Source organism: Tinamus guttatus, unplaced genomic scaffold, assembly GCF_059628265.1.
Source record: "Tinamus guttatus ecotype Peru unplaced genomic scaffold, ASM5962826v1 Tinamus_guttatus_pri_ptg000242l, whole genome shotgun sequence".
Taxonomy (NCBI): domain Eukaryota; kingdom Metazoa; phylum Chordata; class Aves; order Tinamiformes; family Tinamidae; genus Tinamus; species Tinamus guttatus.
The window spans coordinates 3,158,598-3,185,795 of record NW_028288776.1 but is presented as its reverse complement, the minus strand read 5'-3'; the positions used below and the strand labels follow the sequence as shown (position 1 = coordinate 3,185,795).

The following is a 27,198-nucleotide window of genomic DNA, read 5'->3' as shown; positions in this document are numbered from 1 at the left end:
TTTGGTGCCCAAAAAAACCAACCACTGACACGCCGAGGTGAATGTCTCCCTTGGAAGATTTTTTAAGGCCACTTTGTGCTTCTGGGATGCATTCACTGGTGAGCACTGATCCACAGTGAATTATTCAGCAGTACACTGCTCAAATCCCTTTCTTGAAGACATTAGGAAGAGAACGAGAAAGAAAAGTTCACTTTTACTGTGAATAGAAAATGTGGATTGTGCCTTGAAATCAACTGCCAAAACAGATCTTTTTATTGAAAACAGAGTAAATACAGAAATCGATATTGAGAGAAAAAAAAAAAAGGTTGTGCTATTTCAGCAGTTTTGTACAACATTCTTTCTAATGCCAGAATTCACTAGTTTTAGACATACTTCTTATTTCCTTGCAGTAATTAATATTTTGCCATTATCATGTGTGCATGCTGATAAATGTTCTGCAGAATCAACACTTTTAACTGGTTTTGCTTCCTCGTAAGGTCATTCTTTGCAGTGACTTCTTCCTCGTCCTGTAATCCAACAGAGAAATAGCTGTGTTTGCAGTGGAGTTTGAGCAGTGCACTGATTGTTCCCTTAAGTTGCTATTGAGTGTGAATTTCTTGACCTGCAGTAACGCTTAACCAAAGTTGCATTTTCTATTGGTACAGGAAACAAGCCAGCTCTGAGATGCAAAAACACTGTCTATATCCATAAGGGAAGGAAATGAGTTCTGGCATAAGCAAAGCCGTGTCAAAACTGTCTATATTGGTTATTGCACACGATTTTAAAGTTTGAGTTTCTTAAATCAGAATGTACTATTTCACCACACTGGATGTTCACTGATGTTAAAGGCCAAACACAGATCATCGTTTTTTCTTCATTTCTGCTGTGTCATTGTGAAATGGATGCCTTCTGATTTTTTTTTTTTTCTGTACCATTTGTAGGATTGGAAGCCTACTGCATACAATGATCCCTAGTGCCATTCCTCCTGTGTGTAGTATTGGTGGCTTGTTATAACCATTCTTCTTATGCCATTTTTGAGGAGTGGTGTCTTACCCCAATCTAACCAAACTATTTTGTTCCACAAAGATGACTTTTGCTTTAGCATTATTTTTGTTCCCACATTCTCAGAAAGAGGGCAGTGCATCTGGGTCAGTCAAATGACAAGAGGTTACGTTTCCAGTTCCAGTAGTAGCTAGTCCATAGAGAGAAAGTGTAATGCAAATAATGTTCAAATATAATTTTTATGTTGTTTTAGGAAGACAAGTGTGGATATATTCTACCGGTTGGGTATTCCAATCTACGGGCTTCTTTTCTTTTCCAGTATTCAGAAGTATAGTGCCACAGCACAGCCTGCCCTGTACTCTAACACGTAGTTATTCTACTTTTAAAATGTTCATTTATTGACAACTGCATTGGTGTGCCTCTGTGATTCTATAATTCTGTGTCTATCGTAACTCAGGATTCTGGATACATTTTGTCTTTGAAGGTCTAACTTTGGGAGTTTGTTAACTGCAGCTTGTACAGTGATGACACTGTGTCTAATTCCAAATTTTTAAAGGGAATCTTCTGTCATTACCAGCAGTCATCAAAAAAGTTGGCGGTTATGAAAGATGAGCTTTGAAGTTTGATTTCAATGCACGTTGTGCCTCAGCAGCCCTTCGGCTGTGGGCTTTCGTCCCTGTCCCCTGAAGACTATCCTTGCGCTTCTCCAAGGCTCTAGTGTGCTGCCTGATTAGTTCCAGATCCCAAGTCTAATATTTTCTCCGATACACCCCACTTCCCATGCTCCATTTCCAGGCATGTGGAAGGGCTGAAATCATTAAACTTGCAAACAGCAGCTGCTACAGCATCAGAGTCTGGTCAGGAAGGCGGATAGGCTTCCGTGGGCCTCAGAGAGAAGGTGTTTAGTGCTCACAATACTTTGAAACTGAAAACCAAAGTTTTTATTTTTCTGAACTTGATTTTTGGTTATTGCAGGACTGCGACACCTTTCAGTCCACAGGAGTTTAGGAATAGCTCAAGTACCAGCTTTTGTGATAAAAGTTGGGAGCTTTTGTGATAAAAGTCGGAAGCTTTTCTACATTGTAGCTGGTGTGTCACCCTTGTACAAAATGCAGTTTATGAACTCCTGTATGTCTTGTTGGCCTCCAGAAATGCATAACTGCCTTGCTAATCACATGTATCGGTTGAGCTTCCCCTGGTTCTGTGCTCATTGCCCTCATAACAGAATGCTTAGTGCAAAGCTTCCTCTGCATCTTAGAGCGTAGACCTATGGCAGATGTGTTTCTAATCTTCTTTAGTTGAAAAAAGAAAATCTGTTGAGATGCTCAGTTGGATCTCCAACAAAAGTGCAATTTTAAGCAAATTTAATAGCCACATCTTTGTCCTAAAATTAGAATGCTATTGATTAAATTACAGAGAAATTGAGAGTACCGTACTCAACATTTCTCTCAATTATGCTGCACAATGTACATTGACACTTTGACTGAATAAGAGAAGTCAACTCTTTTATTAATAAGCACATCAAAAGTACCAGTTTATACATTGGTGCTTTTTTATTTTAAGCCCTTTTTGGACTCAGGAATTCAATAGAAAACATTTTAAAGTGTTTCATTCTCTCGCCGTGTATTGATTGCGCTTTGCAGCATTTGTTTATTTCAGTAAGCCCATCTGTCCCTGAAAACTGCAGCTTTACACAAATACACTCAGAGCAGACATGCCACTAATGATTTTGGTTATCCTTGTCTTTTTCCCACTGTTCTATTACTGATTCGAAGCAGGTACAATATCAATATTGCTCTTTGGCGAGAAATAAGCTCATGCATAATAGTTCACTGACAGAATCATCTGAAAGTCATTAACACTGAATTGTGAAAACCTGGGAATCCGCTGAAGACTGCATCTTCTGTTTACTCAGATAACTCAAGAATTACCAATTGCAAAAAAACAAGAATGTTTCCCAAAAACATATAATGAACAAAGGCTAAGAAAACTACTGCTCATTTTGGCAATATTAAGCACCTCTCTTCCCCCTCCCTCACATAAAAGTTTGTGAGTTGTTTCCCAGAGAAACACTAGATTAGCTCCGTCAATACCATCCCCACAAAATCATATGTAATTTTGTTAAATGAGGCTGAAAATCCCAAACTTTTTATGGAACATACAAAAATACATTTTTTCTGGATCATACCATAATACTGAAGATGTAATAGCTGTGCAGATAGCTTTGATACAGTTCTTTGGTATCAGCAGATGCTATTACAAAGATTGGTACAACTATCATTTTCCAGGTTATTTTATGAAACTGCGGGAACGTGCTTCAAAGTCTATTGAGTATGTGAAATAGGTATTATTGCAAATAATTATTGGAAAACTATTTACTAGCTAGACTTAAGCTATAAGTCTTCCCGTAATTGTTCCTTAAAACTTCCTCGGGGAAAAATTGCTGTAGTAATATTTGTTAATTGGGTTTGTTTCATGATTTTCCATGCTTGGTGGTGGGATGGGTGTTTGTTTTGAACACTTTAGTGTGGCTGTCCTTGCATACTAGCTTGCTGTTTTGGGCTTAAACGGTGATGCTGGAGAATATCTAAATGAACTAAATGTAATTTTTTTCTTCTCTTTTCTTCTTGCTTACTGTGCTTTTGCTTCCTCTTTTAATGTTTTTGCTTGTTCCTCCTAGTCTGATTTTGCAGTTATAGACTAAGAAGTGACGAAAGTCTCAACATTAACATTCAGGAAAACAAATAAAATAAAACCTAAGGAGAGCTAAAGCATGCAAGCTACTTTCTTTACAAGAAAGATGAGCAGAGAAATGATTGGGGAAGGACGGGGGGAAGGTTTCCAAAGCACACATACGTACCTGTATGATTAATATTTGGGATTGATAGTTACTTAGTTAATATACTATGTATATGTGTGTTAGCGCATATATACTATCTTAATGTGCCATTGTTTTAAAAATCAACCTGATAGCATAATGCTTTGGGTTTGAGAACAAGAAGATTATGTATACCATGCATTAGTAAAATCATTCATTATTTATTCAGGTTCACTAAGTGAAACTACATGCCAACATATCTGTATTGCCTCCTTAATCTACTGAAATGATTGATCCATGTTCACTTATGTAACCTGAGAATCTCTCTCCTGTTAGGTTTTCCTGTTGTCTGTTTCTCTTTAACCAATATAGTGCAGTTCTTATTCTCCCTATATTTAGCGTCTGTTACTAATTTAATCTTTAGATTAATAGTCGATTTATGTTAATCTTCTTTCTTTTTTCCTTGCACTTTTTTATTTTTCTTCCGATGCTTAAAATAGAAGTGGAGCAAAAAGGTAAATAACGTATACAGTCCAAACCCCAGCTCCTTGTTATGTGCCTTATGGATGTTAACCTCTTCCCTTCCCCTCCCCACAACACTCTGATATTATAATAAATCAGCAGGATCTCATAAGTACACCTCATACAGAAGTCGACTGTTTGCAATAAAGTGACTTGGCTGCTTAAAGTAGGTGGCGGGGGATAGTGTCTGAAAGACTTGGGCTGGAGGGATGACTCCCTTGCTTTTTTCTCTCCCTCTCTCTTTGTCTTTCTTTCCCTCTCTTTCTCTCACCCTTGGGTAACTTCTTGTTAATAAAGTGTCATCTTGCCTGGCTTCCAGAACCCTCTCCATAGCATGCCATGGTTACAGGGTTTCCTGGTCTGTTTCATTCATTGCTTTGGTTGTGTTTTGTTTTCTCGGCTCCTAATTGCTTTCTCTATATACCTGATGATTTGTTTTCTTTATTTCTAAGCGAGGCACCTCCTTTTTCAGCCTCCCCACTTCTTAAAGTTCTAAACAAGTCGAAGTGAGGTTTTTTCGGACTGAAATGACCTAGCGCACTGCTGCACGCCAGTTAAAAGCTCTGGAGCGATAATGCGTATTCATTAAAAGTCTTAAGATGAAAATGCAAAAGTAGCTCTACATTTTCAGCTGTTTGTGTATGCCATTGAGCCTTGGTCTGTACTAGTGAAGACAGTTCCTGTCCACTTCCCATACTGGTACAGCAAGAACATGGTAACTTTAAGAAAAGTGGATGATAAAGGGTGATAACTGCATTAATTCTAAAACTAGGTATAATCCAGTGACAATTGATTTTTTTTCTTCCTGACACAGTCTTAGCTTTTTTTTTTCTTTTTCTTTTGTTTTGATTATGAGACTGTTCTAGTTTGACGTAATTCTTGTCTTACTTCTCTCTGTGACTGTTAGTTTTTGTTTGCCCGGGGACGTTGAAAGCAATTGTGGACTCACCGTATTTATATGAAGCTGAACAAAAAGCAGGTGCTTGGTGCAAAGATCCTCTCCAGGCTGCAGATAAAATTTACTTCATGCCATGGACTCCGTACCGCACCGATACCTTGATAGAATACGCTTCTCTAGAGGACTTCCAAAATGGACGTCAGCAGACGACATACAAACTTCCAAATCGAGTGGATGGTACTGGGTTTGTCGTGTATGATGGTGCTGTCTTTTTTAACAAAGAAAGAACTAGGAACATAGTAAAATTCGACTTGAGGACTAGAATTAAGAGTGGGGAGGCCATTATCAATTATGCTAATTACCACGATACTTCTCCATACCGATGGGGAGGAAAGACTGACATTGACCTGGCCGTGGATGAAAACGGCTTGTGGGTGATTTATGCCACGGAGCAGAACAACGGCATGATTGTTATTAGCCAGCTGAATCCCTACACCCTGCGCTTTGAGGCCACATGGGACACCACCTACGACAAGCGGGCAGCATCGAACGCTTTTATGATATGCGGGGTCCTCTACGTCGTGCGGTCGGTGTACCAAGACAACGAGAGCGAAACGGGCAGGAACGCCATCGACTATATCTACAACACCAGGCTGAGCAGGGGCGAGCATGTCGACGTTCCCTTCCCCAACCAGTACCAGTACATTGCGGCGGTGGATTACAACCCCCGAGATAACCAGCTGTATGTGTGGAATAACAACTTCATCCTGCGGTATTCTTTGGAATTTGGCCCTCCTGATCCTGCCCAAGGTAAGAGGTTGGGTTTTCTAGGTGGTAATCTCACCATACTCATGCTCAGGCAGCTGTGTCAAGACATCCCTGGCCTTAGATTTGGCTTTTGGCTGAAGGGCCAGGACATTTTCTCTTCTTGATGCTGGTCAGCATGGTGTTGCACCGGTGCAAAGCAAATTTACAGAACCTGTGAAGAGAGAGATAATCGTTTGGTTTACAAGCTTGTACGTTTTCCTTCTCTTACATAGAAATATAGTATATGTGTGTGTTTGAGAATGACTTGGGGCAATATTTACTTTAACAATCAGGTTAATGTTCTAGCTAAAGTAAGTTTTAGATCATTCATGCTTAGTGGGAAACTTGCTTGTGTTGGTGCTCGGTTACCTGCCTGTGGAACTGACGGCAACGTTCGTGCAGACCTCGCAACTTCTTGGTGCCAGCAGTTGAGTGGTATGTGCTGGGAAGTCCCAGAGGAAGTATATGGGTATAACGTGCAATACGAACCACAGCTGCTTTTCTCCAGCCTATATTTCATAGTTTCTGATGTCTCGTTAGACAAGATTATCTGGCATCTTTATAGCAGTTTTCTTGTAGTTGCACTTCAGTTCATTGGAAGTTAGAACAACTACCTAAAAGGCAAACAGTAGCTGCTGAAAGTGAGCAAAAGAAAGAAAACAGGCCTTTAGGAGCCCAAAATCCCTAAAATAGTGGCATGAAGAAGCACAGCCAGATAGTAGCACCTAAGGGAGAAAGTAAATTTTAAGAGAAATACTCCGTGACAGAAGAAGATGCATGCAAAAAAAAAAAAAAACAGAATTTTGATTAGCTGCTTTAGTAATGAAGATCATATTTCACTTCTCTCAACTAATAAGTAAACATGTTTAACAGACCTTTCTCTACTTCAAAAAGGTTGTAATAATGGCTTCTTAACATGAAAGTCAGCTATCCTGCTTCAGCTAAGCTGCCTCATGCAGAGCGGTACAAACTATGTAATGATATCAGTATATTCTGATATAGCTGTTGCTAGACATAGAAGTCTATAGGTTATTCTAGAACAAGACAATTTTAAACTAAATGTTGGTGTTTTCCAGAGCGGGGTGGCTATATGTTGGCAGGCATCAGTGCTGCCGGTCCAAACATGGGCTTGAGAACCACTTCGCTGGAAGCAGGATCCTTCCCAAAGGAGGCTTTGGGGCCTTCTAGCATCGATGTACACACCTGTGTAATTACAGAAAACATTGCTTTCGTTTTCGTACATTCTCATTATGTTACTTCTGGTTCTGCTGAGGTGGTGATGATGAGGAGGAGGTGATTTAGAAGCAGGAGAAGATGGAGGTGCAGGTTTTAAGTAGCTGTTGCAGTTCAGACAACTGCCCTAGAGTTTCTACCAGGTTGGTATAGTATCTAATAAAAGCATAATGCAACGTGGCAAAAGCTAATCTTTAAGTCACTGCATTGGGGCAAAAATTGTTAAGAAAGATAAGAAAGGAGCTTTGTGGAATCCTTCCTTGGTTTTAATTGAGCACAAGACCTTCCCTAATGTTATGATTGTGAGTGTCTAAGGTGCTGAAGAAATAGTTTGTTGAGTGTTTGGTGGCTTTCAGTTCTACGCGCATTATGGACTCAATAAACACGTTTTAATTCTGACCCTTTTTAACTATAAAGTCTACAGAAAGACACTACATTCATTTGAGTGTGTGTGTGATGCATATATTCACAAGAAGTATGTTTTCCTTCAGGAGGCAAATACCCAATAGTTTAATTTTGTATGGATCTGTATATGGCAGATCCAAGAATATGTTTTATTTCATTTCCTGTTCAGCCTAGGCCAGTTGCCAGTAGTTGAAGACATACTAAATTAAAGGAAAACTTATCTAATATGAGTGTTTGAGAGGTACTACTATAAAACCATAAAGATATTCTATGCAGTTCCTAACTATGAGGATGTAATACAAATAAAATACAGTTCCTCTTTGTTTCAAAATGAAATCTATATAAAGTGAAGATCAATCCCCTTCATAGTTTTGCAGTAGAAGGTTCTCTGTATGAAACACACAGTTTGATTTTTTTTTTTTTTATCTTATGTGGAGTTAGGTCAAATTTTCTCTCGACCATATATTTGATGGAAGGTTTTTTTGGTTGCTTTTGTTCTGATCTTTCTGGCTGACTCAGATTTCTTAACCATCTACTCCAAAGATATAGGTGTTAGGCTAACATTTTTTATGTCTCCTAGCCCGAGAACCTTTCTTTTTGCTGTCTTCTGCTATAGTGCTTTAATATCCAGTATTTAATGATGTCACAAGGTCAGTGTCTCAAAATTGGAAGTCCTGGCCTTTTCTGTTCGAATGGTTAACTTGGGGCCCTTGTTGAAAACTCAGCAGTCTGTGTTCCCTCTGTTGCCAGGGGAGCAATAATGATATATAGACCCTCACTGATTTTTCTTTTCCTGTCTATCTGTCTTGGCTATCAGTGCTTGACTACACGGTAACTTCTTGCTATCAAGTGCTTCAAAAACAAGTCCTCTCCCTTCGTAGAAAGACTTCTTTGTTGCATTTGAGTCACACATCTGAACTTAAACATTTCCATTGCTTCCAAAATTCACTCATATGTGACTCTAAACTTGCCTTTTTTTCCTTGTTTTTCTGTCCAGTTTTAAATCTGCCCATTGAAACTTCTGAAGTACCACTGTACTTAACCTAATGTTGACCTTGCATCTCCTCAAACATAAGCTATCAACCCTCTATTGCAACTGTATATGTTGTAGGCTCCCCATATCCTTATATTCTAAATCTTCAGAAAAATGCTTCAAATTTTTAAAACTAAGGATACTGCAGCCCTTTACGCTAGACACTGCCCTTTTACCCTAGATACTGGGTTTGCTGGCCTTTTTTGCCCTCAAGAACGCTCTCCCTCCACTTCATTATGTGTCTGTTTTCACTTCTATGTCTCTTCTCATGTAAGTTACATACCCGGATCTATAATTGTTATTCTAAAATGCAGCTGACAGATAGCACTTAAATGTTACAGAACAGCACATTTTCTAAGATTAAATGAAAAAAATATATTTAAAATAAAATTAAACAAAAAGCTTTAAAATGTATCAGACCCTGCAAACAGTAACTATTAAAAATTCAAAATATTTTTTGTTCTGTATGGTGATTTTAGCAGCATCCTTTCTAAAGGAGGTAATCGAGGAACCCAAGAATCCTAGCTGGCAAAACAAATTTTAAAGGAATTTTAAATTAAAAGGCTCAGGAAGAATGAATAGAATTTTCCCCCTAAAAAGTGAATGAGTTATTACATTGTAAGGTTTCCTTGGTAACAAGAAGAAGATAAAGCTTTTTGCTTTGTTTTAGTGCGTTAGGGAAAAATTTCATCTATACTTGTTCCAATTTGCACTAACTGTGCGAAACTGTTCAGACTGGAGTTCAGTCTCCCCTTCTGTGCCATGATACCCATCATTAAGTTTTATTGGATCACTGCAGGAAAATATGGATGCTGTGAGTGTGGACAGAGCAAGCCCTCTGAGAGAGCCATCCCCAAAGACTTAAAATAGTAAAAAGCTAATGCAGATAAATCTTTGTAACCCCCAAGAATCTACAATGAAGCCATGCAGCAAATTGTTAGGAGAATCCACTTTTTACTATTATCTTGAATCTGTTACAGTATAGATTGATTAAAGAGTGGCTGCACAAATAGAGACAGCATAATAGTGACCAGATAGCACGTTTCTTAATCATAGCTATTTTGCTAATTTTGTGGCATATTTATTATCATTTGAAGGTATAAATTTAGAAATGGCTGTGCAAACATTTTGCTTTGGGCTAAATGGGATTTGGCAGGGTCAATAGAATGCTGGCCAGCATAATAGCTGGAAACTATAGGTAATTAAGAAAGTCTTGGTGGCTTCCCCTTACGCAGTGAAGCGTGAGCAGCGCTGGGCACAGGGCAGGCTGAGCAGAGGCAGGGAGATCCCGGCTGCCTCCCTCTCTGCTCCCCGTTGCGCTGCAGGCTCGGTCAGTGTGCGGCAGGTTCTGAAAAGGGAAGCCGGCATCTCTATTTTCAGATGTCCAAATACACTTAAATGTCTGACCTATAAAAACATACGTTTAACTCTAAAATCAATGCAACCAATTTCTAAAATCATCTCGAGATGAAATGGATGAAAAGAGAGATGAAAATGGGACCATTAGAATTTCAGAGGTGATGCATCATCTAGGCATTTCAATAAGATTTTAGTATCCAACGTCAGATTTTTTCCTAAGTATTTAATGCCTGCTTAGAGTTGAAACCTGTTGGCAATCAATACCAAATAGCTTCAAAATTAATGCCTCCTCTAAATCTACTCCTCTTTGTCAGTTGGGGAAACAAAGTTACTATTCCCTGCTGTCCTCGGCAATTGTGTTATGTTTTTTTATAGACATCACACTGTTAAACAGGTGTTAAGTTTTACTCCAGTGGCATCTTCATTTTTAGAAACAGATCGTATGTATTTAAATCAGCTGTTAAGTAATGCATGAAACTAATGTAAATTAATTATCTGCTACTTCTGTCTTAGATTTTTCTTTCCATTATGCTTTTTTTTATTTTTTGTTTTGCAAAGAGTGTCTGCCAACAATAAAGCAGACCAATTCGTAAGGAAAGGAAGAAAGAAAGAAAGAAAAAAAGAAGGAAAGAGAGAAAGAAAGAAGGCAGCAAAGAGCAGAGATGTTGTTTTTCTCCTTAGCATGTCAAGCCTAGTCAAAAAGTCCAAAATACAATCTCATGTTGTAAAACCAACCTTTCTTTGAATTGGACAAAAATAATGTGTTTTTAGCCTTTTACAGTCTCATCCATGCTGCTCGGAGTCATAGGTTAATAACCCGTAAATGGAGATTGTTCTTCTTCTTAGTTGCAGCTTATTAATAATCACTGCCATTATCCCATATCCACGCAGCAGTGGGAAAGGCCGTGCATGGGAGCCTGCAGATGCCAGCAGCCAGGGCTTGCAGAACAAGATTCATCAGGTGGTGGCAGCTATCATGTGTCTGCCTGAAGCGCAGGACAGTGACCTGGCGCCTTAAGGTCCCCAGTAGGTCATTAAAATGATCTGCCTTTAAATGATAGATGTATTCCTAATCTGATGTGTCTAGTTGAGTCTTGTTCTTTCAGCTTTCTCCTTCTTGAGACTCTAGCACTGGGTGAAGTTTTGTGGGGCATTCTCAAATATATGGAACCCTCCATTTTTTTAATGCCTATTGAAAAGAAAACTTTTAGAAATGTTCTGTATTCCTCCCAGGTTTGTGAGAGAGGTAGTTAAAAATCTTTTTCCTAAAAAGTTTTCCTAAATAATTGTATTAATTTGTATTAATACTTTTATTAGTTAAGTTAGTTTATTAGTTATTAAAGTTATGTGGGTCATATTTGCATCATCAGTGGTATGCTTTGGAATTCATTTTTAAAGACTAGCATTAAAATTGCTCTACCTAAAGCTGTATGATGACAGCAGACTATCTTAGTTCAGGGCACAGCACAAAATATGTCCTGAAAATATCTCCTCTCTGCTAAACTTCAGGCACTTGGTATGAGTTCCTACAGGGCTAACGAGGCAAAGACTGAGTACTGTTAGCAATATTGCTAATCTTGGTTTCAGTGATTAAAATGTACTAAGAAGCACAAAGTGTTAGGGAGTAATGGGAATAACTGGTTGTCACCTTCCTCATTCCAGCATGGATACAAAGATTTGAATGGGTTTTTGCAGTAGTTGGCTGAACAAGAAGTTCATTGTGATTACATGGGCCAAACAACCAAGAAGACTGGGCAGAAAATATTCACTGTTTCTCATCTGTGAGCAAAATAGGATTAAAATGATTATCTTTGCATGTGCTCTTTAGAAGGAAATTCTGGTGTGAATTTAGAACTCCACTGTAAATTCATATGGGAACAACAACATAAATTAATGATACTCATAAGAAAGTGTTGTAACTGGGATATAATTGAAAGGGGATTTTGAAATAATCAGTGTTTATTTTCCAAACTACAGAAAGTTAATCTTATTCAAAACACAAACTAAGAAAACATCCGGGGGTTGAGAGCTTGGCATCTCTTCTTTTGTTCTCTTTGTGGTTTTATTTAAGAACATACATTGTTCGGCAAGTCAGAGTTCAAGGGCTCAAGAGCCAAAAAAGCACCCACCTCACTTTATCCACTAAAGTTAATTCTAAAATTAGCTTCTTTTATTTCTATATCAGGAAGGACATAAAAAACTGACTTAATATGAGTTTGTTTATCCCTCAGCACAAGGATCCATGCTTTTATGTGCCTGTAAAACACTGTGAATGCTAATGAAGATTTGGAAATAAATAATGCTAAGTATTTCAATTGTATTACTCACTTGCCTTGTTTCAGCTGTTGGTCAATGTACATTTCAATGTGATGAATGGAAATTGCAGAGTATTGTTTCCATGAGTATTAGTTAGCATTATCTCTAACGGCTCCTCAAAATTAAATAGCTCTGGATGTATCTTGCCACTTCCTCCATGGGTCATTGGAAAGACCAGTGTGAGTCTCAGTCAGTAGAGATTTGGCCTAAACTAAGCCTAGCGTTTCATCATACATTAAACTACTACTTGCCATTGGCTTGAATGTGTTGTATCTTCATACCTGCTCTATCAGAAAAGGATGTTAAAGCCTGAAATGTTGAAGTGCTAAAGCAGCACGTTCCTGCTCTGCTTCCCTGTGTTTGGAGCTAATCAGACCTGCTGCGAGGCTCTCGAGCAGAGTGATGCTGGGTAGGAAGATATTACACTCATTATTTTCCTGGAAGGTGTGCAGTGAAGTTTTGGGGTCTGCTTTTTAAAGTGGGCTAGTTAGTTACAGCCCAGCACTTCTGCTGTGAAAGCTGAACACTGTTGTTTATGGCATGCTGATTCAAATGAGTCTCTCTATTGAGTTATTCCTTCTCAGGAAATCATTACGAAATCTTTAATTGCTTTATGTTTGTTATGTACTGATAACTCACTAGTATTGCCTTTCAGCCTTCAGAAATGTAACTATCAATTTTTATTATGGAAGATATTATTCAGAGATTATGTTAAAACATCATACTAGTAGGAGCTGGGATTTAAAAAAGTGAAATTCTTTCCATGTTGTATCTTAAGCATCCAGTATAGTAGTAAGAAAAGAGTGATATCGAGAAAAAGGAAACCCAAGCAAATCCTTTAATATCACATAAATAACATTTAAAAACATTTTTGTAAAAAATTCTGAAGTCACTTACTGTATTATTACTCTAATTTTCCCTGTGCAGTGCCTACCACAGCAGTGACAATAACTTCTTCAGCAGAGCTTTACAAAACCACCGTGTCTACCACTAGCACTACTTTGCAGAAAGGACCCGTAAGCACAACCTTAGCCGGAGGAACGAAGGAAGGAAGCCGAGGACCCAAGCCACCACCACCAGTTTCCACAACCAAAATTCCTCCTGTGACAAGTTTTTTCCCTTTGCCAGAGAGATTCTGTGAACCAACTGAGGCCAGGGGCATCAGCTGGCCTCAGACACAAAGAGGAATGATGGTTGAACGCCCTTGCCCCAAAGGAACACGAGGTATTGCCTTTAAAAACATATCTTGATTTCAAGCAGACGGTTCAAAAGCAATGTGCAGCTCTCTCACAATGACTTTTTTTAATCTCAAGCTGTCTGTCATCGGATTTTTTTGTTGCTCGGAGAATGCAGTTTCTACAGGCAGTGGTCAAGTTGCAGTCTATAAAAGGCACTTGAGTGCGGGTGCAGAATTGCCTTGCACATACTCTTTGAGAATCCAGGTCAAATTTGAGGTCTTTGCTTGAGGATGGTTGTGAAATATGCTTACAGCTGCCTTTCTCGTTCTGAGCTCCCCTCTGGATGAGCTCCAGGAAAAATCAAGGGCTTTTTGTTTGTTTTCAGAAAACGTCTGGTACTTTTCACTGACTTTTTTATTGCTGTTGTAATCTCTGTTATTTTCTTAGCATTTTTGTCAATTATTGTCAGCTGCTTCCATTAGTGGTAGTCAGAGTTTAGCATCGGTTAGGAGTACATGGTAACTGAGTTCCTAAACGCGTGCAGAAAAGTGGTTGCAGTTTCATTGTAGCTTTCTGCTTCTGTTGCAGGAACCGCCTCGTATCTGTGCGTAGTTTTGACTGGAGCATGGAACCCCAGAGGCCCTGATCTCAGCAACTGCACCTCGCACTGGGTCAACCAGCTGGCACAAAAGGTTGGTTGGGACCTTTCAATACTGCATATGCTGGTGATTACATTTTTTAACTCTGAGCATTAATAATTCGGTTTGTTTGTTACTCTGTTTTCATTTAAAATAGAAGGAGTTATGCATGATTGGCCTGTAAAGCATTTACCAAAAGTTGAATTCACGTGTGGGATCTGGAAGGCTCTTGCTCTAAGTCCTTGTGCCGTGTCCGTGCTTATGGAATTTCATTGCTATTTAAAGCAAATAGCTTGCCTCATGCTCAAAAAACAAAAGCTGTATTTGCTTAATGAATCAAATATTCTAAATCACACAGCAAGATGTGTGGTATACAAGCAGTTTTTTAGACAGGGAAAAATTATACTATAATAAATAGATTTTTATGTGAGTGCACTAATAACAGTATGATTAGAGCACAGAGCCACTTTCTGTGTTTTTCCTCCCTACTGAGATTTTCTAAGTTTATGAAAACTGGATAATTTGTTGTCAGTACCAGGCTACTTGACTTTCAAATGCTTCAAGCACTGATATGAACAAATAGATATCTTAGTGTCTGATAATAGCAGTAGAATAAAAGTGAGGATGAAACATAAGATCTAGCCCTTCTGTCCCAGTCTGATTTCTAGTTCTGATGGCTGTTAAGAACTGCTTTTGTGTGTCATAGATCTAAGAACCTTTAATCTTCCTAGATAAAGAGAACATTATTGGTCTCAATTAGTTGCAGATTTGAATGTATGTGCAAATGGTTATTTCACCACAACAAAGGTATACGGGGAATTGGAATTAGGAGCCATAAGGAGAACAAGGGACCCTGCTGAGATAATATAATTTGTCATTTCAGATCAGAAGTGGAGAAAATGCTGCTAGTCTGGCCAATGAACTGGCTAAACACACCAAAGGACCAGTGTTTGCCGGGGATGTCAGCTCGTCGGTGAGGCTGATGGAGCAGCTCGTGGACATCCTCGACGCTCAGCTGCAGGAGCTGAGGCCCAGTGAGAAGGACTCTGCAGGAAGGAGTTATAACAAGGTACCCACCTCTGTTCACCACCTCCTGTTGGGATAACTGTTACGCTTAGGGTTTTTTTTCCTTTCAGAAAAATTACTGCCAAATACATATTTTGTTCCTGTTTGCTTACAGTTCTGGAATAAGCATGTGAGAAAGAACAGCAGTAAATTCACAGTAGAGGATTTAAACTCCCTTCTATAAGTGATATGCTATAATTTACCGTAGCAGACCAGTCCTAAAAACAGATTAGCTGTGTGCCCACTACCCAATACAGTGTTCATTATAACTAGTGTGAGGGAATCGGGCACTCAGAAATTCCATAACAAAAGCAGTATTTTTGTCCTTTTTTTTTTTTCTCCAGTGATTGTTTAATGATCAGACTGAATATACAACAAAATCAGTGGAATTCTGCATAGGTGCAGAAGGATTTTGTTTTAATCTGACTTCCTACAGAATAATAGCATTTTCTTGGCCTTTTTAACATACAGCATAAGTTGTAATGGATATATTTAAAATATTGACCATGTTTGAAATTAAGAAACCTTATTTCAGACAAAACGTATGCCTTAGTGTTTTAGTTGCAAATCACAAAACTGATTTAATTCCCCTCCCCCCCGCCCTTTTTTTTTTGAAACTTTTTTTTTCAGCCTACTTTAGAGAGAACCTTCTACTCCTTCAATATTTTTACAATAATTTTCTTTAAAATCCCAAGCTACCCTTAAAAGAGTTTGTCCAGAGACGGATCAGGCGCCAACACAGATTTTTTTCTCCTTTGACCTTTTCACAGAAATCCCACTGTTTGAGCAAAGATAGTGTAGGCATCCATATTAAGGTTTGGAAGAAGAGTTTCTGTATGATGGTTTTTTATGGTCATCACTAGACAGAAACGATATTAATGCCCAGACTTTTTACAGTTCAAATTTGGGATTAGAAATACCTTTTTTTTTGTTGTTTTGCTTTGTTTTTGTTGTTTTTATTGTTTTTGGGGTATTTCTGAAGCTTTCCAGAATGTGTCTAACTTATAATTTTCTTTTTCCTTATTAATAAGCTTCAAAAACGTGAGAAGACATGCAGGGCTTACCTTAAGGTATCTCTCCTGTGCTGTCACCCTGCTTTCTCCCTGTTTCAGCAACCTGCCACGCTTTATCATCTTGCTGCATGATCCTATGTATTTCAGTCTTTGATAAATGTGTATTGTGCGCCATATCAACTGCACAAATGTTGGCTTTGCACAGGTATAAAACTCTCAGAGAAGAAAAAGATCAAAGTTTATACCTCTTTTGCCTCCGCTTACTCAAAAGTATGAGAACAGAAATGATTATTATCTGAATTGGAAGTAACATTTCTTTCCTCATAATATGACTTTGGGTAGAGGAAAAAGCTGACAACCAATCAGAAACTACTTCACCCTGGTATTTTTTATATCAAAGACTGGTTAGACTTAATTTAATTGCATGAAAATTCTACATCGTATAGCCTGCTTTGTTCCTTCTGCGTTTTTATACATAGTGAAATCACTCTTTCTTAGAGTTTTAAGAGTTCTTACAAAGGCCAGATTCAGCAATTTCAGAATAGAAAGTAAATAAAACCATTTCTCCAAATTTTCTAGGAAAATATACACCAAGTGCCCCACTAGCCAGGCTATTGGTGGCTTGATTTTCAGTTTCTCTCAACTGCAGAATGTCCATACTTGTCAGCTCTTACTGCCAGTAATGCCACCCCAGTCCTGCTGAGAGGAAAAGACCTAGAATAAATCAAGTCTGAGGCTCTTAAAATTTTCAAAGTTTCTTTTAAAATACTGGGTTTTACTTTTACCCTCTGAGATTTAACATAAGAATGATTTTTTTTTAAAGTACTTGGAAATAATTTGCAATATAATGAAATATATAATTAAATAATGCAGGAGAGAAATTCACAGATAATTAGAAAACATTATTTTTCATAGTAAAGGGTAATCCAGTAGGTATTGTTGGAGTAAACTCAATGTTCATACTTTTATGAAAAAGCGTTTCCTATAATTTCCTACTATCAGCACTGTATGGAGAGACACAAGAAACTTTGGCACAACCTGCGTTTTTGACCAATGTCATTTTCCATAGGTCTCAAACAGCTTCCCCACTCAGATAAGACTAATAAACCTCTTGAAATTACAGCTCAAAAGCTGACTTACAGTATGCAAATGAAGCAAGTTCCCGCTTTGTGACAGCGGATTCATTTGTACCTCAGATTAGGAGCTCCAATCTGTATTTCTTGGTGACTAATGAATCTGGCCTCTGCAGACCAATTTCTGTTCCACTCTAGTTAATGGCTGGAGCAGTATCAGTGTGAGCATTTTGACTATTCTGTCTCCCATTAGAGGAAGAAAAAAGGCTTTAATGCCACTTGGAAGTATCTTCACCTGCCAGGAAGGTCGTGGTGGCTCACAATGCAGACAGAAAGAGGATATTAAAATGGATTAGGCTAATTAATCTTGCTCTGACAATATCCTTGACCAACTTTTTCTATTCATTTATTTGCACAGTACCGTATTCCAGACCAACATATTTTTATTTGTACAACGTGTTCTGTTTCCATTCCCAATGCTTTTAAATTGATCAAACAAATAGTGTATGTGCTTAATGACACATTATGAGTAGGTAAATGGGACAGAGCAAACCTGGTGTTTCAGCAGTGCATGCATTTGCAGTTCACAGCATACCCAATGCACAACTACATTATGCATTAATGTAAGAGTCTGCCTTCAATTGATTAACTGATTACTGTGATTGATTGGATTATTTTGTAAAAATAATGTAACAATGTCTCTGAATTCCTTCTTTCCTCCTTATTTACTATTACTTTATATGCAGCTTAATGAACCTTAAAACACAATGATAGAGTTGTTACAAGACAGACTTTTTTAAATGGCAGCTTTACTCAGTTTTACAGTTTTGCCTTCGCCAGTAACAGGGACAGGCAGTGGACATCTTGTTTGCTCTATTGATTTCCTTTTGTACCTGACCTTTGTGCAGGAATGGGAGTTAGTAATCTTTTTAAATATCTATGAACAAGGACAGGAACAGGAGGGGGAGTGAGAGTGGCCCTGGCTAATTTATATCCACTGAGTCAGCTTCATTCCATGCCTCCTGTAATAAGGAAGGCAGTTTGTCATAGACAAGTAGTTTATGGTGCTCTGGCTGCATGAGTTGTCTTAAGTTTCCTGAACAGTATTATTATCGTTTTAGCCAAAACTACAGAATGCCGTTTTTGGCATTAGTGTTTTTAAAGAGAAATTAAATATTTTGACATTAACTTTAAGATGAAAGCCTCGGGCAAAACTGCTAGCATTTATTTTTAGAATTTTCAGTACGTTAATAAGACCATCTTTATATCTGACATGAGACGAGTCCAATATGATGTTTACCACTTAGGGACAGCACAGTGCTATTGGCTGCACTTCTATTAACGCTAATTCAGCAAGGGAATGGAAGATATTTTTGTGTTGGCAGTAGTTTTCTAGTGCCATTAAATCACAGTAAATCATTCTGACAGTTAAGTATTATAATTGTCACCAGATAATGCTGAAAATTTTCCCCAGCTGCCCGGGGCACTCAGACCTAATGATAGTTTTCTAATGAATGCAGGCAATTGTTGATACTGTGGACAACCTGCTCAGGCCTGAAGCTCTAGAGTCCTGGAAAGATATGAATTCTTCCGAACAAGCCCATGCAGCAACCATGTTACTCGATACCTTAGAAGAAGGGGCTTTTGTCTTGGCCGATAATCTGTTAGAACCAACCAGAGTCTCAATGCCCACAGAAAATATTGGTAAGTGAATTGCTTTTCAAGCATAATTTCCAGTGCTTTGCATTGTGTTATGCAAAAACAACAAAATATCCTTGATAGCCACATGCTTTTTGAAAGCTGAGCTATGCAGCATTTGCTAGAAAGCAGTTCCTGTCGGTGCTGGAAAAGAAGCGCTCATCAGCAGGGAAGAAGCAGGGAAGCTCTCTGCTTCTACAAAATTAGCATTCTTCCTTAGTATTATTAATACGCTGTAAAATGTAAAGTAGTTGATGTTGCAAAGTTGATTTACCACTGAAAAATCATTAGCAGAACGCATGGCTATGAAGAGTGCTTAAATGGCAGAGTATGGATTTTTTTTAGGTAACTGCTTTCTGTAGAGCTGCAGAAATGCTTTCCTATTATATATAATCTATTCCTAATGAATTTAAATTACTTTTTACATTGCGCTTTGCTGGTTTAAATATTTTAGGCCCTCAGAACTTTGGCCAAATGTTTATATTAAACACGACTGCCTTCAGGTAAAAATGTGTTCAGTGGACTACATCTCCCATAATGCAGAATAGCTATGCTCCAGAGACTGCAGAATAGCTGAAGATAGTTGGAGCATAATTTAAAATTTAAGTGGTGACAAAGAAAAGAAGGAGTTTGGTATTAGAGGTCTGAAAATATTGGGAGATGGGCTGTAACAGCAAGAATCATTGCTATACATGAAATTAAAATTTCTTCGTCTTAATACAACAATGAAGTCTCAGTGAGGTACAAGGAAGACGAAAGTCTGCTAATTTGAAGGGCTGCTGAGTTAGAGGCTTGAAATAGACTGTAGAAATTAGACTTTAAATTTCCATTTCAATGTCTGCATATTTGTAACTCTGGAAGACGATTCTGCTTAGTTTTTATTTGAGGAGGAAGATGTTGAGAAAGGGTCAGGAAGGGTGCTACAATCCATTACTGAAGTAACTGCACCAGCTGTTTCTGAAGGAATGCGGGTAGATTTGCAGAATGTCCTCTGAGACATTTGGAATGGCTTGTTTGGGCTGGAATTAACCATTAGTATTTCTTCTCACTTTTATAGATGCCTTAAATAACATACTTGCTTCAGTTTTGCAAAGAACCTTTTCCCAATTATCATATATTTCATTTCCAAGGCAGATGCTTCTTAGGCAAATACAGACAATATAACTAGACAGCTCAGTTAGGATGTAAATAAGCAGTTCCATTGAATTCAGCAGACTGTTTGACCATCGCTGCTTTTTATAAGGTGTCCTTAGTCATAAATAACCAGTACTGTACTGGTCTTATGCCAAACTGAATAGGCCCATGCTAAATTGTAATTGTGCATCCACATAGGTGTTCTGGAGAAACAGAAATAATTCACAAATGCCATACATTTTGTACGTCTACATACCCAGTTTAAAATAATACAGATATTTGACATTAAATGGACCGCCGTGACCTATCTAAATTTCCAGATCCAAAAGAACCTGGATTCTAATGGTAATCCCAGGAAAGTTCCTTTATATACAGTGTGGCATAAAATTAGAACTTAAGTGAAGATAAGTTACATTTGAGCTTTCACTTTAAAATAATTTAGTGGACAAATAAAATATCTTATTATAGACCTTTATACAGAATTAGAAAAAAAAATAGTATCTTCTTTAGGTGTGAATTCCACTCAATACTGTGTATTTAGCTATTCATTTGCTGACTGTTTCAAAACCTTAGCATATCTAAATGAATACTCAAAGTTGCAGATCTGCTAGCAGTGGTTATTGTACAGGCTTACAAAGCTTCAAAATAAACATTTCTCTGTGACATTTTTAAGAGAGGTTTTTTGAGCACACATTAGAAAGGGTTTGATGTCATGTTTTCACTATTATAGGGCTGTCATTTCTGTAGCATGCACTAGATTTAATTAAAATTTAAAGAAACTAAGTCTGTGTGGTTGAAATATGCCAGTACAGATCTGTCTTAAGGAGGCAAATAAGGACAGCTTTGAGGAAATTAAAGAAAGAGCAGGGGGGAAAATAAAATCTCAAGGCGTGTTGTAGCCTGGCCTAAAGACATTTTCTGCATCCTCCTTTTTACCGTTCTCTTTTTCTCTTGCCCTCCTAGTTCTGGATGTAGCAGTGCTCCTTACCGAGGGCCAGGTGCAGGACTTGAAGTTTCCTCAGGGCAGCAAAGGCGGCAATTCCATTCAGCTCTCTGCAAGCACCGTGAAGCAGAACAGCCGGAACGGTGAGTCCTGGGCACGGAACGCTGCCATCGCCAGTGCACTTTATCTAACCTGCATTGCCTCCCCGAGATTCAAAATAAAAACAAAGCAAAGCCATACTGCTCAGTGATTTTTTTCTTAAAGGTAGTGGATACCTGAGTGTTTTTCTTCAAATTCTTAAATTGAAAGTGCCTCTTTACTTCCTGATGTTTCATTTTCCATTCATTAGATTACAGTTTGCACTCTCTAATGAGCGTGAATTTCATGGCGTGGTGATGGGAGTTCTTCTTTTGTAGGATTAACAAAACTGGTTTTCATCATTTACAAAAGTTTGGGACGTTTTCTCAGTACGGAAAATGCAACCATAAAGCTGGGCAGCGACTTTGCTGGGCGGAATAGCACCATCGCCGTCAACTCGCACGTCATTGCAGCCTCCATCAACAAGGAGTCGAGCCGGGTGTACCTCACTGATCCTGTGCATTTTACTCTGGAACACATCGATGTGAGTTACACTAATAAATTAATGGAAAGGTCATAAAATCACCATGAGAAAAAAGCAATGCAGAAAAATAACCTTTTTTTCCGTTTCATTTTTAAAAGTTGGACTAGGTCAAAGACACAAGTTTAGTTAAGTCCGTGAACATAAAATTAAATGAGCCTGGTTCAGTGACTATTAGAACTTAAGTGTACTCTTAATGAAAGCTAATGCAGTAATCAACATGAAAATGTAAATGACTAATTTGTTTCTAACTGAAAATTAACTCTAACCTTAGCAGCAGGATAGAAAATATCAACCATTAAGATTCTTGTTTGCTTGAGGTATCAAGTTTAAACGACGCTTGAACTTTTTACATTGATATCAGACAAGTTGTGGAATACAAGTTCTGTTTAAATACATTTATTCAATGGAAAACAAAGATATCTTTGTTGTTTTACACTTCAAATTTGGTATTAGAAGTGTGCAAATATTGGGCTGATTCGCTGTGTTACATCAAAAATCACTGATCTCAATAATTTATTTCATGTGTTTCTTTGCTCTTTAAGTAGGTCCTTTCATATTTTATATGGGAAAACTAAATGATCATGTTAGGCATGGAGGAAAGATGATTGGGTTTTCCTCCTGTTTTCCATGGTTTAGTAAATCTGTTTTGGTATTTTTTCGTTGAAATAGATAGGTGTTGAGGAATTATCTTTTTCACAATGTCCGTTCACATGACTTCAGGCTGCCCAAAGGTGAGAATCATAGGACACAGAACATATTTTTAAATACTCAATTAAAAGAGAAATCTCTTCAGAATAAATTCCCAGTCCTAATTTTGTGGAAAGCAAAAATGGCTATAATGTACCATCAGTGCATAAAATTGTAAGATGGAAATTGTAATTGTTTAAAAATGGGTTTACAGTAATTGAAACTACACTTTAGAGTGTTTCAGACTATAAAGTCCCTTTTAAACTAGGTATCTTCCATGTATAACATTGTCCTCAATTTTGCTGATGAAAAACTTTATTGTCCGAAACATGCAAAGTTTAATCTAAATTGCCCTTTACACATATTAAACAATTGTTATTGCCATCTTAGTGTGTAAAATCCGCATTCTATTTTGTCCTTTTATCTCCCAGCCTGACAATTACTTCAATGCAAATTGTTCCTTCTGGAACTACTCAGAGAGGACTATGATGGGATATTGGTCAACTCAAGGCTGCAAACTGGTTGACACAAACAGAACACATACAACTTGTGCTTGCAGTCACCTAACCAACTTTGCAATTCTTATGGCTCGTCGGGAAATTGTGGTAAGTAGTGATGTTTCTAGCCCTGAGCAGGAAACAAACCTTTTAAGATTCAACTTCAAAAATTTTAGAAGGAACCAAAACTTCTGATGTTTCTTCAATATTTATAACTTCTACCCACTATTTCAAAAAAAAAAAAAAAAAGAAAAGAAAAAAAGATGGACAAGGAAGGACAAGAGTTTTCTTCAGATCATGTTTTAAAGTTACTGGCCAGCACTGCAACCATTTTACAGCCTTCTCTGCAATGCAGATGGAGAGACTTGTAGGGGCCCCTGTGCAGGCTGTTCTCTGGAAGCAGCTCTCCTTACGATAGGAAGGTCAAAGACCTGCTTACTGGGTTTTTGAATGCCTAGTTGTACTCTGAAATTTTGTTGTCGAATTAAAGCACTTACCAGCTACCAAGAGACCCAGAGTGTGCACTGTTTGCATGATTATGACACTTTCTCCATTGTCCTCTGAAAGGTCTCTGAAAAACAACTGAGATGATAAGAGTTAGTCTGCTGCAAGTGAAGGAAGAAACCAGCTTAGAATTGGAGTTTTAAATGTAAAATATGCTGCGTTTTGTCCTTAATCTTAGTAATCCTTCTCTGTACAGAGTTGCAGATCTGTAGGAAAGAACAGATGCTCTTAGAAGAAGGTCCAGTGAAAGCTCTCAGCTTCACCTGCATTGGTCTAGTGGTACTTTCAAAATGTTAAATCTCCCTACTTGTTCTTGTCTAACAAGTTTACAGCCAGTATAAGAAAAGCCAGAATGCTATCGATTGGCAAAAATACTCATCCTTTACATTTCTGACCTGGTGTTCTTCTACTAATTGTAATCTTGCACTTCTGAGAAGCTGAGCTGACTCTGATAAACTGAGGAGTACATTTTCCCCATCTCATATAATGAGCAAGTAACTTTTCTGGATGCTACCTGTGAAAATAGATTTTTGTTTAAACTCATAAAGAGTCATATTAATTTTCTCCATTCTTGATTATTTCTAGTACAAAGATGGAGTACACGAATTGCTCCTCACTGTCATCACCTGGGTGGGAATTGTCATCTCTCTTGTTTGCCTGGCCATCTGCATCTTCACATTCTGTTTTTTCCGTGGCCTACAAAGTGATCGTAATACTATTCACAAGAACCTTTGTATCAACCTATTCATTGCTGAGTTCATTTTCCTAATAGGCATCGATAAGACAGAGTACGAGGTAAGTCTTCTGTGTGTACCAATCTGTTCTCTGAACTGACTATTTGAAATAGATTTGAATTAAAAAACAACATTCTGCCAGGTTTTCAGTGTTCTGACACAGCAAGGCTGAAATAAAGTGAGAAAATACCTTACAGTATTTACTTCTATGAGGAAATAAGGTAGACATGCCCATAAATAGTATTTGCATTCATCAGAAATATTACTGTGGCCTTCATTTCCCATTTATAGCAGTGTTTCATTTTCATTTAAGAAACGTCAGCTATTAATGAAACAGGTGGTATAAGCATCTGAAAGAAGAGCTCGTATTAAATGTTGACATACTAGAAAGATGTGTTATATATCTTCCCTGTGTAGTTATATATGTCTCAACAGCTATTGACCGTTCTTTTTATATGCATATACACATGCATGTACACCCAGAGCCTTATTTATATGTTTCCCCTTTTTCTTACCCTGCACATTCATGCACTTTTTTGTCAGTATTGTTGAAATTAATTGTGTCATCCAGAAGTTATTGGCTTGAAATTTAATAATTTGGTAGAGTTGCATTCAGCATTCAGCCACAGAGAAGAAAATCTATATTGGTTTCTGGTATGACACTATAAACCTCAAAATACAGAATTTGATATTAAAGCTGAAAAAAAAAATGGTCTTTTGATAGTTTTAGAGATAGTTTTTATTTTATTACGCATCTAAAATCAACTGTTATGCTTCAGATTATCTAAACTTTTAAGTCTTAATACTATATTAATTTCGCTTGTAATATTGAACAGTCTATGCTTGGGAGGATGCAAGATATCTGTATTTTCAGCTGTGTGTGTTAGCCGATTATACTTTCTACAGCTCCTGTCAGTACATTAGTGTTTTCAAATATTCAGTACATGTTTTCAGAGAGTGAAAATGTTCCTGGACAGATATTTTGTAGGAATATATGCTGTCCTACTGCATGCTATTTCATTCAAGATGTAATGATGTGAATATTTTGTGGTTTATGTTTTTCTCATTCTGTTTCTTTGCAGATTGCATGTCCAATATTTGCAGGCCTCTTACACTTTTTCTTCCTGGCAGCCTTTGCCTGGATGTGTCTAGAAGGAGTGCAGCTTTATCTTATGTTAGTAGAAGTATTTGAAAGTGAATATTCTAGGAAGAAATACTATTATGTTGCTGGCTACCTCTTCCCTGCTACAGTAGTTGGTGTCTCAGCAGCTATTGACTATAAGAGCTATGGAACAGAGAAAGCGTAAGTAATTGCAAGTGACCTGAGTGTTTTTCAAGTGAATAATTTTTTAAAGCCTGTTAGCTGTCAGAGGGTCCCTGACAGACTAAAATACCATCTGAAAGCTTTATTGGTAAGAGAATGGCGATGTTGTGCACAAATTACAATCAAGTCTTTTGTAATTCTCTAGGTTCAGAGGATTTGTACTCTAGAGAGACTGATTCTAAATTATGGTCTTTCTTTTAACACAAAAGATTGACCTGAAACAAATTGAAAAAGTAAATAACTTTTTGGCCTCAAATGGATATTAAGTAAAAATTGTTCTCAACTTAAAGTACCTGACAGGCTTAACCACCCAGTTTTAAGCTAATGCTTCATTAGATCTCTTTGTTCAACTGACCCTCTAGCTAACTCTCATCCTGAATTATGACAGTACAGTATCCTAACCCCTGTGTTTCACTTGGATGATATTTTCTCAGGCAAGTAGAGCAGGATTAAAATTAGCCTCTGTCTTTTGTTTATAAAAATACAGATACATATAGAAAGCGACATAAGGTAGATGTCTGAGAAATCTGAGGATTTGAGTTGCTGGAGGCATGAATTTGCCTTCCAATACTGTTTACTTTGTCCTTTGATGAAATTAGTTATAGAATGAGAAGATAGTGTTGGCTACAAGAAAGCAGCTTGATTTTGCTACTGAAGGAAGACAAATAAAAGCAATTCAGGAGGGAACGGAGGTGTATGAAAAACGAATCGCTAAGTGAAGTCTGCCCTAATAAGTTTGCGCATCATTGGGTCCGGTATCATACCTATTCTTTCTCTACTGTTCAGTTCCCAGTTGGGGCATTTTATTTAAACCATATTGTTTTTCTGCAAAACATGGCATCTGAACATTTTCTGTACTGTGTTCCTCAGGGATAAGCACTTTGGCTATGATATAAAGTTAAAAGCAGATTCTGAAGAATGCATGGAAACCTGTGAAAAAAAATAATGTATTTACTGATTTTAGATTCATTAATCCATTGCAAAAGCTGTGACTGAACCTTTTCATTGAAAACGGAAAGAACTTGGTTCGCTTTTATTTCCTCTTGTACATTAACTACCCCGATGATGTATTTTCAAGATCCATAGGGTTATTAAACAGGACTCAGCAAAAGTGTTGTGGGAAACACAACCCACCCAAGTGTTGTGGGAAGTTGTTGTTAGGAAAAAATGTCCATGATTAAGCAATACTGTGTACTGTTTAGCATTGTTTACTAAAGAAATCTTATTTTAAGGAAGTATTTTGCACCTTCCACGTACTGGGCTAAAGAGTCATTGTGATAATTCACCTTTCTCTTTCTCTCCACCACAGTTGCTGGCTCCATGTAGATAACTATTTTATCTGGAGTTTCATTGGCCCAGTTACTTTTATTATTCTGGTAAGGACTTTGTTTTTTTGCTTTAGCTCTATGTTGTCTTACAGGAAAGTTGAAAACATTAAATCCTTATTTGCAGGACATTTTTTGATGATGCTTATATACAATTTGTAATGTGAACAGTAGTCATTAAAATGTTTAGAAATCTTTAAAGTCTACTGACTAAATGATTAATTGTCAAAGAGTTTCAGCATAGTCATTTTTTCCCTGATGCTTTGAATTCTGAAGGTCATATCGAACTGTATAGTCATATAAAAATCAATCGGGTACTAAACACAGTTTTTTTAAAGGAACCACTATTGCATATGTTCCAGAAATGTAACTGCTAATTATGTAACTTACC

The 27,198-nt window shown here is 37.6% G+C and overlaps 1 protein-coding gene across 14 annotated transcripts in view; it reads left to right on the top strand.

Annotated features, from left to right (window-relative positions):
• ADGRL2 (adhesion G protein-coupled receptor L2) overlaps nt 1-27,198 on the top strand; it is a 121,183-nt gene that overhangs the window by 71,960 nt on the left and 22,025 nt on the right. For 10 of the 14 annotated variants that reach the window (XM_010213222.2, XM_088526031.1, XM_088526027.1 and 7 more), the window contains exons 4-15: nt 5,229-6,029; nt 13,300-13,596; nt 14,139-14,242; nt 15,072-15,257; nt 16,285-16,323; nt 18,860-19,043; nt 21,135-21,257; nt 21,531-21,736; nt 22,855-23,028; nt 24,010-24,219; nt 25,241-25,461; nt 26,792-26,858. In XM_010213222.2, the coding sequence (XP_010211524.1) occupies nt 5,229-6,029; nt 13,300-13,596; nt 14,139-14,242; nt 15,072-15,257; nt 16,285-16,323; nt 18,860-19,043; nt 21,135-21,257; nt 21,531-21,736; nt 22,855-23,028; nt 24,010-24,219; nt 25,241-25,461; nt 26,792-26,858 (2,612 nt within the window). The remainder of the gene's footprint in view (nt 1-5,228; nt 6,030-13,299; nt 13,597-14,138; nt 14,243-15,071; nt 15,258-16,284; nt 16,324-18,859; nt 19,044-21,134; nt 21,258-21,530; nt 21,737-22,854; nt 23,029-24,009; nt 24,220-25,240; nt 25,462-26,791; nt 26,859-27,198) is intronic. The other 4 variants (XM_088526029.1, XM_088526028.1, XM_088526032.1 and 1 more) reach the window with 1 other exon arrangement.